The sequence below is a fragment of the Adiantum capillus-veneris genome, chromosome 26 (genome assembly GCF_014529385.1).
Source record: "Adiantum capillus-veneris isolate H3 chromosome 26, ASM1452938v2, whole genome shotgun sequence".
Lineage (NCBI taxonomy): Eukaryota > Viridiplantae > Streptophyta > Polypodiopsida > Polypodiales > Pteridaceae > Adiantum > Adiantum capillus-veneris.
In genome coordinates this window covers 7,512,642-7,527,073 of record NC_140956.1, presented here as the reverse complement: position 1 = coordinate 7,527,073, position 14,432 = coordinate 7,512,642, and the positions used below count along the sequence as shown (strand labels likewise).

Genomic DNA, 14,432 nt, shown 5'->3' with positions numbered 1-14,432 from the left:
AAACCTGTTGGGGGGTCTTGCATGAGGTTTTTCTTTACCCGAATGTCAACTTGATCAAATATGACCCGCAAGACCCCCCAATAGGTTTAGTAGATTCAAAGTATCTGATCAAGCCTCACCAATGATTAGACTACCATAAATGCCAATAAATATCCACGATGGAATATAAGAAAGTATCCACAACTCAACATACATAAATCATGAGAAAATCGCTACTATATGTAGCAAGATATGCCCATAAACAAGCGCCAACAAAATATGCAAGTATCAATAGTATCTTTGGATTGAAGTGAACTACCTCTGGGGATAACCATCTCTCAAAAGAGCACAAGCAGTCAATACTGCACAAAGTGCATAAACCTTGAGCAAACGCAATGCTCAAATGCGTCCCACAATGTGTTTGCTCATGGTTTATGAACAAAGTGCATAAAGCATGAGCAAACACAATGCTCAAATGCGTCTCATAGAGAATTAAATCTATTGCAAATCCAAGAGCTACCAACAAAGGACTTGTAATTTCTAGCTCTGTACAAAAGCATACAAATCATCGAACTAACCAAGTTGAATAAGCTTGTTGTGCTATGCATAGAATTGTCAAGAGTCGCTCTCAACTATACAGGGAATATATGGATTGTCTAGAATGCATCTACAATATCTAAAACAACATGTAGTTTGTCCCCAATAGCTCTCAAACCATCAAGAATTTAAAAAACCTTTGTTTTGCAAAAATGTAGACCACATTAAAAATGCATAATCCTAGTAGATGATATACCCAAAACCCATTTACACTAAGAGATAATCAAGGTACAAAATTTGGGTCTGTGTGTAGAGGACCTGTAGTTAGTTTGCAAAATGTACAACAAAATTGGTGCAAAATTTGAAAAAATGTCCAACTGAAAAGTTGTAGACCACAATGATTTTGGCAAGCTACAAGCGAATTAAGCTAAAATCTACCTTCTACACAAAGATATCATTGTTGCTCATTAGACTTAACTTTTTTTACAACTTCATCTCATTCTCCATCGTGAAGTTGTAATGGTGAAAGGCCTTCACTCTGGCTCTAGGACTAGTTGAAAGGATGGGATGTGCCAGAGGAGTGTGTGTGCATGCATGGAAGGAAGGCGAAGATGAAGAGATACAGAATGGGTGGAGATTTTATAGCAAAAATACAATGTACTCTTTATTCTTTAGTTAAGATAAAGAATAGGTTAGTTGGGTGTACTAATAAGTTGTAAGTAAATGTACGGCAGAGTGGCCTTTACCCCAATATCTTGTAAGTATTATAACTTCTCTCTTTCATTGTGGAAAAGAAGAGATTTACAAGGTTGTATGGCCAGTTTGGTAAGCCTAAAGAGACCTCCTCTAGGTAATCATAGTCCATGCGTTGGTTATCCAATAGGAAATAATTTGCTGATGGTGGTGGTGAATAGATTGTGATCTTAGCTAGAAGTGTGATTGAAAGGAAATAAGCGATAGGCAACTTTTAGGGCAAGAATCCCTAGGTGGATGTAGCTGCATCTTGTTTGTGGATGGTGCTAGGACACTCTTCTCTTTCCTCCATAGTTTAGCATGGAATCAAAATAACAAACTTTAGATTATCCAAACAATTTCTTTAACAAAGATAGGAGCCCAACACTCGATCCTACATTTTACCACCCTTACCCTTCTTCATAAATTAACATGCAAAACCTTTTTATAGCTTTGGTTTTGGTTTAAATCATCTAGAGATTACCTAGCACCTACTCATTTTATTAAATTTAAAGGCGTTGAAGGGAAGCAACCACTAAACTATGCATAAAACGCGTATTGAAGTTGGGTTGTCGCAACGCGAGAGCCTTCACTCTCTCAAATAATTGTGTAGCTTTGCATGGTCCTAAATATGAATCCACGGTGGGTTTTGTGACGCTTGTAAGGAATGCAAGCCATTGTTGCACACTCAAACTGTCTTGCTTGTTGGTGTCTTCCACAGTTTCGAAGTCCAAGATTTGAAATTCGGGAGCTTCCATGATAACACTTTTTAGATCATCCTCTTTCAAGAAAAATATGGGCATGTTGAACATCTCCCTTTCTTCCACCATCATTATACCCTGCACGCACACCCACGCACCCACCCCATACTTAGTTCCAATGAAAAATTATGCAATTTGTATTACCTATAACAACGTATTTATATTCCCAAACAATAATTTCATGTTAAAATAACGTAGCTTAAATGCATGGAGGCCATATTATGTGTGTCTATTAGGTTCTTCCCATTACAAAAAAAACAAGGTGAAGGTTCAGGTTGGCATTCTAGAACAACGAAAGCCTGAAGAAAATAAACGAAAATGGAAGGGATTTTCACCACAAAAAAAAAAAGGGGCATAAGCACAATTGGCATTATAAAAAAAAGAAACAAAAAAGGAGTTACTTGATGCTTAAAATGAAAAAACTCATTCAAACTCGTTAAATTTGGCAAACAGAAATTTCTATGCATTTTTTTAGCATCTCCAAAAAGTCTTGAAAAATGTAATCATATGCTTTTTGCACACACATGCACACATTACCGACTATTACACCGACCTCCGTCAGTAGAGCAGCCAATAGAAGGATGACTCCCAAAAAACTAGGACAAGGTTGGAATAGATCCATTGTGTTTCTTTTTTGATATTTGAATACTTGATGATGTAGAACATTATGTCCTAGAATAGTTTCACATGAGCCATCTCTGGATCTACTTTTCATTCAAACCATGAAGTACCATAGCAAATTGAGTTGTGAAGATTTGGCCCATAGAATTTGAGTGTCCCTAAACCGCTTCCTCTTACCCTACTGCAACAAAACCAAAAAATGGATGTGTGTATAAGTTAAGAGGTTTACACCCTTTAAATGCTAAATTTGATTACCTCCTCCACTAGTTCAAACCATGCCAAGTCAAAAATCTCCCATATGGTATCGTGGTGTGCTTGTGAGCATTTGCTAGAACTGTTTGAAGATCCTGCCAAAAATAAAAAGAGTACTCCTCCTCTCTTCAACTCATAGGCTCTACTTTGTATAAATCTCCTCACATCCGATCTTGCTTGCGAAGAGTAGGCATTCAATACATCATATGTCGCATTATGAATCCAAGTACACCCACCATTCCAAGAAGAAGAGGATCTATCAAGAATACTTGGAGGGACCTGACCAATCCAAGGAGAAAAACTATGAAGCATTCATGACTAGAAGTATAGCTATAGAAGCGTTAGGTTCTTCTCTTGGTCCATAAACAAAAGGATTCATGACCACAATATTAACTTGATTATTATACATGAAAGTTGCACAGCACAAGCACTTTTGTAGAGAGAAAGGGTAGTTGAGTTTTCACGCATGCAAGTAGGGTAGGGGGTACCAAATTGGACAAAATCGAAAAAACAACCGAATCTGTCAAGATGCAGTTCAAAACTGAATTAAAAGTGTTGTCGTCAAGCGTCTAAGTTTGCAGAGAAAACGTTTGAGCAAGGGGGAAGCTGCGAGGCGATTCGGCTGTCGTGCAGTTATGGGGGCGTGGCACAGAGGAGGTTAAGACTTTTTTTAATATGTGGCGGATGCCTTCAGCTACCTGCAACGCAGGCTATGTGAGCTCCGAGTGACGTTGCTTCATACCTACGTTGCGCGTTCAAATTCCAAATCCGCCTTTTATAATGCCACTCAGTCCTAGCATTGGAATGAAAGCCTTACACATCATTAGAGTCACTCTACTTTCTAAGTCACCTTCCACATATGATACATCAAATGACTCTTTATCTTATCGGATTTACACATAGGCCCATGAAGAGGAGAAGACATTCACACTAGATGCAAACAAAGTCACATCCAACACACCCTCTCTCGTAGGAACAGGTAGCCGGGTAGAGTAGTAGAGATCTCTCTCTCTCTCTCTCTCTCTCTCTCCCAAACACAAACACACACACACACACACACACACAATTCACATACATACACCTTTCTACCTCCAAAAATGTAAGTGTCCACATGATTGCAAAATAAGGGGTATTTTATTTGAAAAAAGAGCAAAAACTACATTTACAAAACAGGGTTTCATTGCATATAAACAACCCATAAGTTTCTTCAAAAAAAGGAGATAGTTAATATCCTCATAGAATATAAATATACGGGTTATTGGAATACCTCTTGAATGCACGTAATATTGATGATTTTTTATATTGGTGAATCCCTAGATGCACATAACTACCCATAAGACACAAAATTTCACCGCTTAAGAAGCACATATACCATTATCTTCACAATAAACTCCTAGGTGTACAATACACATATGGAGTTCCCAATATAAGCATGCATATGGTGCCTCTAGGGGTTCACTATTAAGAACCTTTTATAACATGTGTTTGTAGTGTCCTTAGAAATCCCTCTGTTAAAATGTTGATATGAATAGATTGACCTTTGTTTTTAATGAATTAGTTGGGTTTTTTTTAAAAATGTATTATAAAACACTTCTTATTAATTTATCTATGTTAAAGTTCTCAAATTTTCAAAAATAAAAAAATTATCCTGCTGTTGAACTCACTTGGTATATTAACATGATGATACAACGAATGCCCTTCCGACCCTGAGTATGGTGTCTCTCTATTCTGAAAAGATCTACGTGTTCGCAAAAGGAAGTTTCTCCCCATTCAAAAGGGAGTTATACTAGTGATGGATGTAAAGACATGCCTATTATGGACCTTCTCTTCTCCACATTTCTTGCATAATATGCATTTGTGTAGCCAATTACACAAGCCTGCATTCAAATCAAAGGCACAACTCTTTTGTACCATTCAAATAAGTAATCACACCCTTCACTACCTCTTAATGCTTCTTACTAGGATTTGCCATAAATTTGCTAACAGCTCCCGTTGCAACTGCAATGATTGGACAAGTCCCAATCGTGGCGTACGTCAAAGAACTAATCACAAAACTATTCTATCCTTTTGGAAAATGTACCAAGGCCCAAGTTTGATTCTTCTTCAAAGAATTCATCTCTACTTTTATAGTTTTCTCCCTTTAAACTTGTCATTCTATAACACGGCCTCATCATAGCAATAGGACTCATCACAATACATCAACGTTATGTAATCTAGGCTCGTCACAAACCTCTCAAATATCCTAGAAACGCTTGTTGACCTTTTTAATGCATATGTCTCTACATGACCAACAAGTTTTCCCTCTAGCATCTCACTAACACTTGATGTATGCCCACTACTCTTTGCATGGTCAGTTTTTTGTTTTTTGGGGACAATAATATCTTGCATTTTATGCGTTTATAAATACAAATTGCTACCATTAAACTTATATATATTGTAAAGCCCTTTGTCTAACAGAAAAATCTACCATATTCAAGCATAATATTATGGTGAACTCATATGAATATTTTGGCAAAGTTTTTGATATAGGACAATATGTGAACCAAGTGAACCAAGATATAAACTCAAGAGAAAACTACGGCAAAGATTTGATCAAATTTTGGCCAAATCTCAATAACGTTTTGACATAAATCCCAAATTATAATAGCCATAAATAATGAATAGAGAATGTATCAAAATGGCCATAATCTCAATTAGTTGTGTCAATGCTTATCAAGCACATAGTCCCATCTATAACTATCTTATGGCAAGGATGTGATAAGGGAAGCTTCAACGACCTATTCTAAGATAACCAACCCCCAGTCCTCGACTTCAAAAACACTCACACCACACTCACAAGAGGTTATGCATACTCAAGAATCAAGACAACCACCACAAATTGCAAAAACCAAATTACATCAATACAACATGAGAGAAAGATCAAAGTCTTCTAAAGATAGTAGATATGCATGTAAGCAAGCACCAAGTTAAGCAAGCATATCAAAAAATGGACAATATCACACCTCAGCTAAGCTTGCCTCAATCATGCATGGGAGGCATCAATAACTATGAGACCAAAGAATTCCCAAAACACAAAGAAATATGTCATAAATTGGTTAGTATGTATGAGAGACATCAAGAAAGCATAAAGTGCAAGAGAAGTGCATCAAGATTTCCATAAACTGACTAGGTTTCCATAAGCAAAAATCTGGTCATGCATAGGCAAGAGAGAAAAATGATTTATACAATGCATAAATTCCACATAACTAGCATACCATGCCTCAAGAAAGCATAAAAATCTCTTATAGATTGGTTGCACAAGAGCTTGCATGACCATAATGCACCAAATCTAGCTTTGCATAGATTTCTTAGTGCATCAAAAGACCATAATTCATACATCAAAACTTTGAGCCATAACAAGAAAATCACTAGACTTGGCACATCAAGTGGTGTAAAAAACAATGGTCAAGACACAAAGATGAAAACAATGAAAACAATGATCAAGACTTGGAAGATGCATAAGCTATCATGGCATCAAACTGAGCATAAAGCTCTCACATCCATAATTGGCCATAAAGATCGCACTTGCACAAGTGAAAAAACTCTCTTGGTTAAGCAAACACGAGCCAACCATAGCTATACATCATCATGAGAGTATCAACTCACATAAAGAGACCTAGATTTACATCCAATGTGCAATTTTGATTTCAATGTGCATAAGGTTGTATGTGTCGGATCAAAAGAGCTGGCATCAATGAGTCATGTAACAACCGAAGGCATACATATTTATAAGAACATCAAATTGATGCCCTCAATTTCAAATCTTGGCTATCACTTGCATTTAGCATTGTGAATGCACAAGCTCTTACTTGTAACCGGCTTGGCTTGCCTTTGTCTTTTTGCCGGCCCTACCTATTGTTTTAGTGCATGCATTGTTTTCCCCCCAATATTTTTAGTTTCTTTTGTATTTCCCAATGCTATTTCTCCCCAATATTTAATTTCCTACTGCAAGTTGACTTGTCGTGTTTTGAAAAAACTAGTGCTACCTTATCTACGAGTGTTGAAGAACCAGTTCTTTTGGTTAACTTCACCTTTGAGTGCTGCCTGCTTTTTCAAAAAAGACCTTCTTTTGTTGGCTTTCCTAGCTTATGCCAACGTTGCCTTATTTATGAGAACTTCCAACCTTTTAAAATTACTACAGATTTACCTTGGAATCCCCCACAAAGCCAACAAAGACATATATTACTATCTCTCTATCTAAACCAAAAACGAAAGAAGTTTCACACGAGCTTTGCCATCTCAAGCTTTGAAGGTCTAAAATTTCTTCGATGAGCACAAGCTCAAGTTTACAAGCTCCCCATGTGCCCAAACTAAGTTTTCAGCTTTGATACCAATTGAAACATGCACAAAGAGTGAGAGGAAGAGAGAAAATAGGCATCATGTGTTGGTGGAGCTCCTACATCATGAAGTTACATTGAAAACCCCTTATTGCATATTGCATTGTGATAAGATTGAAGGGATCTAGTGAGATTAAGAGGTGGGTGGCCAAACCTGAGGTATCTAACTAGGGCAAATTGGCCCTTTAACCCAAAGAGTCAATCTCGTAATCGAAGTACCCATCTATAAGATTTTCTATAAAATGCCTTGTATTATGGTAGAGGGATACACTCTCCGAAAGCTACACGAGGTGATGGAACATCATGAATATCATGTGCAACCTTTGTCCTCACCATATTATATAGGTCTATAGAACCTTGATGTATCAAAGGTAGCTCCATGTGGGGACAACCTTGGGAATCAATGTGTCCTAAGTCACTTCTAACTCAAAAGCAAGCGAGTATAAACATGTTAGCTTAAAGGAAACCTACAATGTGATGAAACAAGGCATGAATCATGATTCATGTACCTTAGAGTGATTTTTGGCCAGAAAGATAACCACTATATAGAGCCAGTAGAGAGAAATCACCTAGGGATTTTGGTCATAAGAAAAGGTTGAAAAAATAAACGAAAAAGTACCAAAAATATACAAATGAACTAATACCATAGTGTCTAGAGTCCAAATGCTATATAACATGAATTGCAATTTATGTATCCTGGAAAACTGAAGGAATCAAAACACAATTGAGTCCATTAGTATCTACACACAATGGGTAGTGGCGTAAAATTTGACCTTAAAAGCTCACCAAAGTTGGATTGCGGTTCAATAATTTCAGCCAACTCACACAAGGTTGATACCACAGGTAGGCCTAGTCATGAGGAGTCCATATGAGCTTTTAGAATTGAATTTGGACAAGTAGAATAGTGTCATCCAAGTTGACTTGGAAGTAGACAGTTTGATACACAATACTGGCATTTCAGACAAGGAAAAGAGATCCAAATTAAACAAACATTGTCCAAGGGGGATATAACTCGTTCTTGCGAACAAGTCTGTGTAGTCAGATTCTTCAGACCTGACATGGATCGTGATCCATGTACCTCTACATAATGGTGGTATTTGACCATAAGCCTATAGACATACTTGAGTAAATCCTACATTTCAAGTTTGGGCCAAAAAAAACTCTCTACAGACCAACTTACAAGCCAAACAAGTTCATGTCCGTTGGTCTTAAAAATCTTTGGAGTACTATTTCATTTGCAGTTCACCAAAACTCCTATAAATTTTGTTACAAAACTCTAAATTGAGTCAACTTTTTCTAGGTTTCAAAGTCATTGTTATATACGGTTCCCATTTCCAAACTTTTAGGATGTCTAAAATAGGTGTCTTGTCTTAAAGTTCAACAATACCTGAGTTTTAAGAGACTTGTCAAGGAACAAAAATTGATTGTTTATGCTAAGCCAAGGTAAGCTAATCAAAGACTATCTTAATAATATTGATTGAGCCTCAACCATGCCAAATCATCCACCACTAGTGTTTTTGACTCAACTCAGAGATATGCTACATATATAAACTGCTAGAAATCTTGCAACACCTTTGAAATTGGGTTTGAGAGAAAACAAAGAGACATACCAATCATACACATCATGTCTCAAGATTTGGCTCACAGATCTTTTATGAGTGGTTATCCGGCTCGTTGGGAGCCATACCATTCATAAACCCGAACGCATGTATCTAGAGGCAAGTGAGAAAAAAAATAATGAAGACCTAGAGGAGAAACACAATCTAGTTAACAAACCCAATGTGAAATTTGTCAAGCCCAACAAAGCCATCGGAGTCTCAATGGATTACACTTATATGGGCTTGTATAGGTTCATATATAGGGATCAACATAACTTCTATAAATGTGTAGAGCCCAATGTAAGAGATTTGAAACACCACAAAAACCTCTATATGTTCACGTATACAAATGCTCAAGGAGTGCAAGTTCTGTTGGTAGATAAGTATGGACGAGGGTACAAACATGTTGATCCAACTGAGTTGAAAAGGTATACCTATATGGGTACTCCAATCTCTATGCACTACATACAATTGAGTATGAGTGCATTAGGGATATTTGAGATCAATCTACAAGGATTTGAGACACAAATTATGAATAGAATGGGATTCAACAAGTTTTGAGGACATATAGATATTTTGGAGACTAAACCTATAGGATCAATGGGATCTCCAACATCAAGGATTGCTATTCAAGGGAGCATACTTCCTCACCCCATAAGCCAAACAAGGTGGTTACACTATTGTAATGAGGACCACTATTTGGAAATAGAATTCCAAAAACAATGCAACATTGTATGCCAGAGAGAATTTTACCAAGATTTTCTTCAAAATAAAGACAAAATAGGGAGAGATGTCTTTGAGAGAGACCCATAAATGATAAGATACGTGACTGAACCATGACACCGAAGACCATCTCAAGTAGAAAAATGCGTGGACAAAAAATTATGGTGGATCACGAGATCCTCATGCTCATGTATCACTTTTTAAGCAAGTCTTGAGAGCAAAGCAAGTGCATGTTTCTAGTCCCAATACAGAGGATTTAGTGCATGCATTCAATGCATGTTCACTCATGTTTCATAGATGAAACGCCTTGCACTCCCACAAAGATCAACCACGGCGAGGAGTTCCACCTTAAAATGTGTAAGTGTAGCATGTAAGTACATCAAAAGGAGTTATTTTAGTTTCAAAGAGTGCACAATTACATTTTACAAGACAAGTTACTATATATTTATGAAGGAAAAGGGGTTATTTAATTCACGGTGAAGTGTATGTGTGTGTGTGTGTGTGGAGATTTTGAAATACTTCTTGATTACACACGCTATAGGTGATTCTTGGAAGGTGGAGCCCTCAAGCAGCCATGTAACACATGAAGAAAAGTTGTCACTCTCGAGGAGATGCCCTTATACTGCATTCATTCAAAATGGTATGGTGCTTCCATTGGTTATGCATAACCCCTAAAAGTTCATTCCAAGAGACCACATATATATATAGAAGTTCTCACTCCATATTTTGAAACAGCCTAGAGGTTCCTTGCTTTACCCATTGGGCGTATCTTGCAATTGGCAGAGTTCAAGAGACTGCATCATGGAGAGGAAGGATATCAAAGAACCTTTTGTGGAATATCCTCTTGTGAATTCATTACAAGAGATCGCACCTTATGATATACCCTCACTCTGCATTTGTTGAAGATAGCCAAGAGGTTCCTTGCTCTTCCCCTCTTGGTTATATCTTGGAATCAAAGCAATGCATTCTCCTATATTTTTATAGGAGAAGGGTGTCAAAAACCTACACGACCAAAGAGATCAACTATGCATACATTGTACTCTTCAATTGTGCAATGGTCTTGGGGGACTACACCTTATAAAATCCCCATAATCATGCGCGACTAGAGGGTAATGGAAAACTCTCTTTACACATTTTGTGGATTGGAATAAAACTATCCCTCTTCCTTCACAAACCTCTGATTATTTTTTAAAATTGAATTAAAATGCCCCACCTTGTAAATGTAAATCTGAATTGATATGAACTATAATATACCCTCTCGTGGAGCACACATGAAACACCTACATACCTACAAGATCCATCCTTCGAGAAAATTGTCTTCATGTTATCTCTTAAGATACACTTGGCCCTCATCTACCAATGCAAGCAACTACATGCCTTGAGGACATTAATAAAGTGATTGCATTGGAGAAGATGCCTTCACGTTGGATCGGGTAGTGAGATAGTCCACAACTTTATTGGTCAAGTGTAACCTCCTATAAGTGCATTCCAATAGAGCTTCTTTGCTTTACACTAGAGCATTTCTTGCAATCAATGGAATTTAAGAGAGTGCATTGCATAGAGCTAGTGCATTGAAAATGTTTTCAAGACATGTCTTGCCTATAATACATTTTGAAAGAATGTATTTGGAGAGATTTTCTCACTCCACAACCACTAAGATTAATAGCTTTGTCGCTCTACGGGCTATTGGGTATATCGTTCAATCAAAGCAATCCAAGAGATGGCATTGCACACAAGCATGTGAAAAACTTGCATAACCAACAAGATCAACCTTGCTCTTGCTTTACTTTTCAAGTACTGCAATGGGGCTACAATGATCTTCTTTTTTCTCATGTTGCTATATTCGAATTTGGCCCTCATCCTCCGCGCGAGTATCACTCACTCCACATTTACAAAAATAGCAAAGGCCTAGCTATGCCCGTTTTGGCATATCCTACAATCAATAGAGTCCAAGAGACCACATTGTGGAATGGGAGCATGAATAAATGTTTTTTTCTTAAAGAAGTATAGCACAGTTGGTATATATATATATGTTGAGCAGTCAAGTAGGAAATTCTAGGTTTATCAACAAGCCTTGCATGTCCAAAGAGCAACAATGCAAATGTAGTGTTCTTTGTTCCATGGAATGCTATGCTTTTCCTCATGTTATCAAAATACATTTAGCTCTCAGGCACTAGAGCTGAGTGGCTATATGCATTGAGCGCATTAAGAAAAAGTGAGATGCATATGGGGATATGCCTCAGAGACGCTCCCACGTTTCATCAAATGAAAACAGCTGAGATCTTTCCCCTCTCTTGCTAGCAAGATCTCCTCTTTTGCTAGCCAAAGGAGGAGGGCATTTCCTCACTCGGTGTTTTCCTACATGTGTATTCCAAGACATCGCATATCGAGAGAAGCCCTACAACAAGTTGTAGCTTTGTCAAAAATGTTGGCTCCTTCCTTGGCTAGAGATGAAGCCCTACAAGATGGTATTGTTTTTTCAAAAGCATGCCACTCCAACAAGATTGACCATGCCAGTATAGTATTCTTTGTTTAGTGCAATATCGTATTTTGCTACTCATGTAATCTGAATACTTTTGGCACCCATCCACCTGTAAATGCATTTAGAGAGAAGCTCTCGCTTAGCATATTTTTTGAAAATCTGGGAAGTTTGTGTACAATCTAGCTACAAATGATTCCCAATATGGTTCTTATACGAGATTATACGTCCACATGGCTTGCAAAAAGCATTCATAAAGACGTAGCTCCTTGAACTAGGATAGTATGCTTATGGCATCACTGGGTGTACTCTCATTGGATTCTATTTTAGTTGTCCAAACTTCTTTCATAGTCTTTTTCAACTCTCTATATTTAGCTTTGCCCATGGTTTTAGTCAACTTTGGTTACCCTATTTGTTTGCAAGGTGAATATAGTTACATCTACACATGATTCAGTGATAACTTACCATTGGTTGCAAAGAAGTAGGGGGTACCCAACAACTGGGAAAATTCCTTTAAAATAACAAAATCTCGAGTAGATACCAAACGAGCAGGAGAAGCCTGCGCGAAAATGGGGGAATGCAGCCAGGCGACAAAGGCATGGGGGCAAACATTGCCTACCAGCTGAGCAGGGCGGCGGAGTCCTCCAGAGTAGCTAGGCAGATGCACAAAGGAAAGGGAGGGGGGGGGGGGGGATCTTTTATAAAAGCAAGTCGTGCATCCTTCCACCACCAAGGTATTCACCCACATGGCTTAGCTCAGCTACTCAAGCGTGATAGCGCTGAATCCCAAAGTTTTCGATTTTAATGGGCAACTTTAAAGCTAGGTTGCTTAAAATGGAATCCGAGCAGACTTCGGAAATTTGCGAGCCGTAGAAAAAGAAGAAATAAATGGAAATGCAGTGGGTGAAAAGAGGAGAATACCTGGGAGAGCCAATGCAAAGAATAGGAGCAGACAACAAAGTCGAGAGAGGCAGACGGAAACAGACGGCCGTAAAAGGAGCCAGGCACACCAGCGGCGTACATTTTGGGACCGCCACCGCCGCCGCTGCCGTTGGGAAGTAGGTCACGAGGACGACATTGCAGGACGTCGAGGGCGTGGAAGAGCGCATTGAAATCGTTCGACGGCAGGTCGGAAAAAAAATACTGAACCTCCATCCGCTTTTCTTCTTCTTCTTCTTCTGCTGCTGCAGCATAACAACGCCCCTCTCGTTCTCCATGTAATTGGGCAGTACTAGTAGCTGTGACGTAGTGGTCGCGCAGAGATTGAAGGATAAAGAGAGCGCAGTCAAGAGTATTACGGCCATAGGAACAGCCTAGGTCAGCCACGGTCAGGTGCCCGTGTCGACCACGCTCTCCGGTGCAGGTCGACGCATCAGCAGTAGCCCTGCTATAGTTAGTGTAAGTATTCATGAGATGCGATATGGCTTTCTCCAGGCGTGGCTTGGCTATGGCATGGAAATTATTGTTCTGCAATGCAGAGTTCTGCGCATAGCTGTCTTGACTTGCGCTGCCCTCCATGGCCTTGGCCAGTACCGCAGGGCCTCCCGTTGGTCTACCACTGTCATTGCCAGCCATACTATTCTTCGCTCAGAACAGTTTGCCCTTCCTAGCTCTCTTTCATTGATCCTTCCTGTTTGACTTTTATTGGTGGTGCTCTTTAGAGTTTGCATTAGAACTCTCTTGCATCAATGCTTCATGTGCCGTGTGAAGTATCCCAAAATAAGACTAGCTCTCCGGAGGACTCCAATCGAGATTTGGCAAATCACGAGGACATCCACTTTGTCACGTTGTCTTTTCAGTTCAGCAGAAGCATGTCACTACTACAAAATCAACAGCCTGGAGGGTATAAAAGGACAAGGGGCATTATTCATTCCCAAAGGTAACACTTTTAATAAGTAGTGCTAGGCTGCTAGCACCTTTAGGTTAAAGGTGCCATATTCAGCACATCTAACTTGAGGGGCTTGGATTGCAAGGTATATATGGTGCACTTGGACTGAGAGCTTGCAATGGAGTAACAGAAGCTGAGGGTGAAAAAGAAGCGCGACCCTATCCGGTGCAACTTATGTCTGTCGCACAATAATTTTATGATTCAAAATACATTGACGCACATCACAATGTGATAACCAAATTACCAATGCTCGTTGTACTCTTTCTGGAGCGCGACATATTGGAACATTATTTGGCCAGCTTAAGCATAGGACACGCTTGTGATCGACGACCCAGGGACCATTGGCTCACAACAAAAGAAAAGAAACCCCAAGTTTAGTGTATCCCGACCAATCATTTATCTAGTAGATAGATGATTGTAAAACAAATTTCGATAGGAGAAGTGCAATGTGGTAGAATTTTTCACTTTTGACACCTTCTATTACAG

General features: G+C 38.8%; 1 protein-coding gene across 2 annotated transcripts; it reads right to left on the bottom strand.

Moving 5' to 3' along the window:
* Positions 1-938: 938 nt before the first annotated feature.
* LOC147422947 (gibberellic acid methyltransferase 1-like) lies at positions 939-13,747 on the bottom strand. Of its 2 annotated transcripts, XR_015186531.1 has the most exons (4): positions 12,980-13,747; positions 2,886-3,161; positions 2,563-2,808; positions 1,949-2,087 (listed from the first exon to the last, which is right to left on the bottom strand). XR_015186531.1 is itself a non-coding variant. In XM_086501024.1 (3 exons), exons 1-3 carry the CDS (start codon positions 13,631-13,633, stop codon positions 1,758-1,760), a joined length of 1,260 nt encoding a protein of 419 aa, XP_086357150.1. In that variant the 5' UTR covers positions 13,634-13,746; the 3' UTR covers positions 939-1,757. The 2 variants fall into 2 exon arrangements, 1 of the variants encoding a protein (XP_086357150.1); XM_086501024.1 differs by lacking the exon at positions 2,563-2,808 and having other exon boundaries at positions 939-2,087; positions 12,980-13,746.
* Positions 13,748-14,432: the final 685 nt, after the last annotated feature.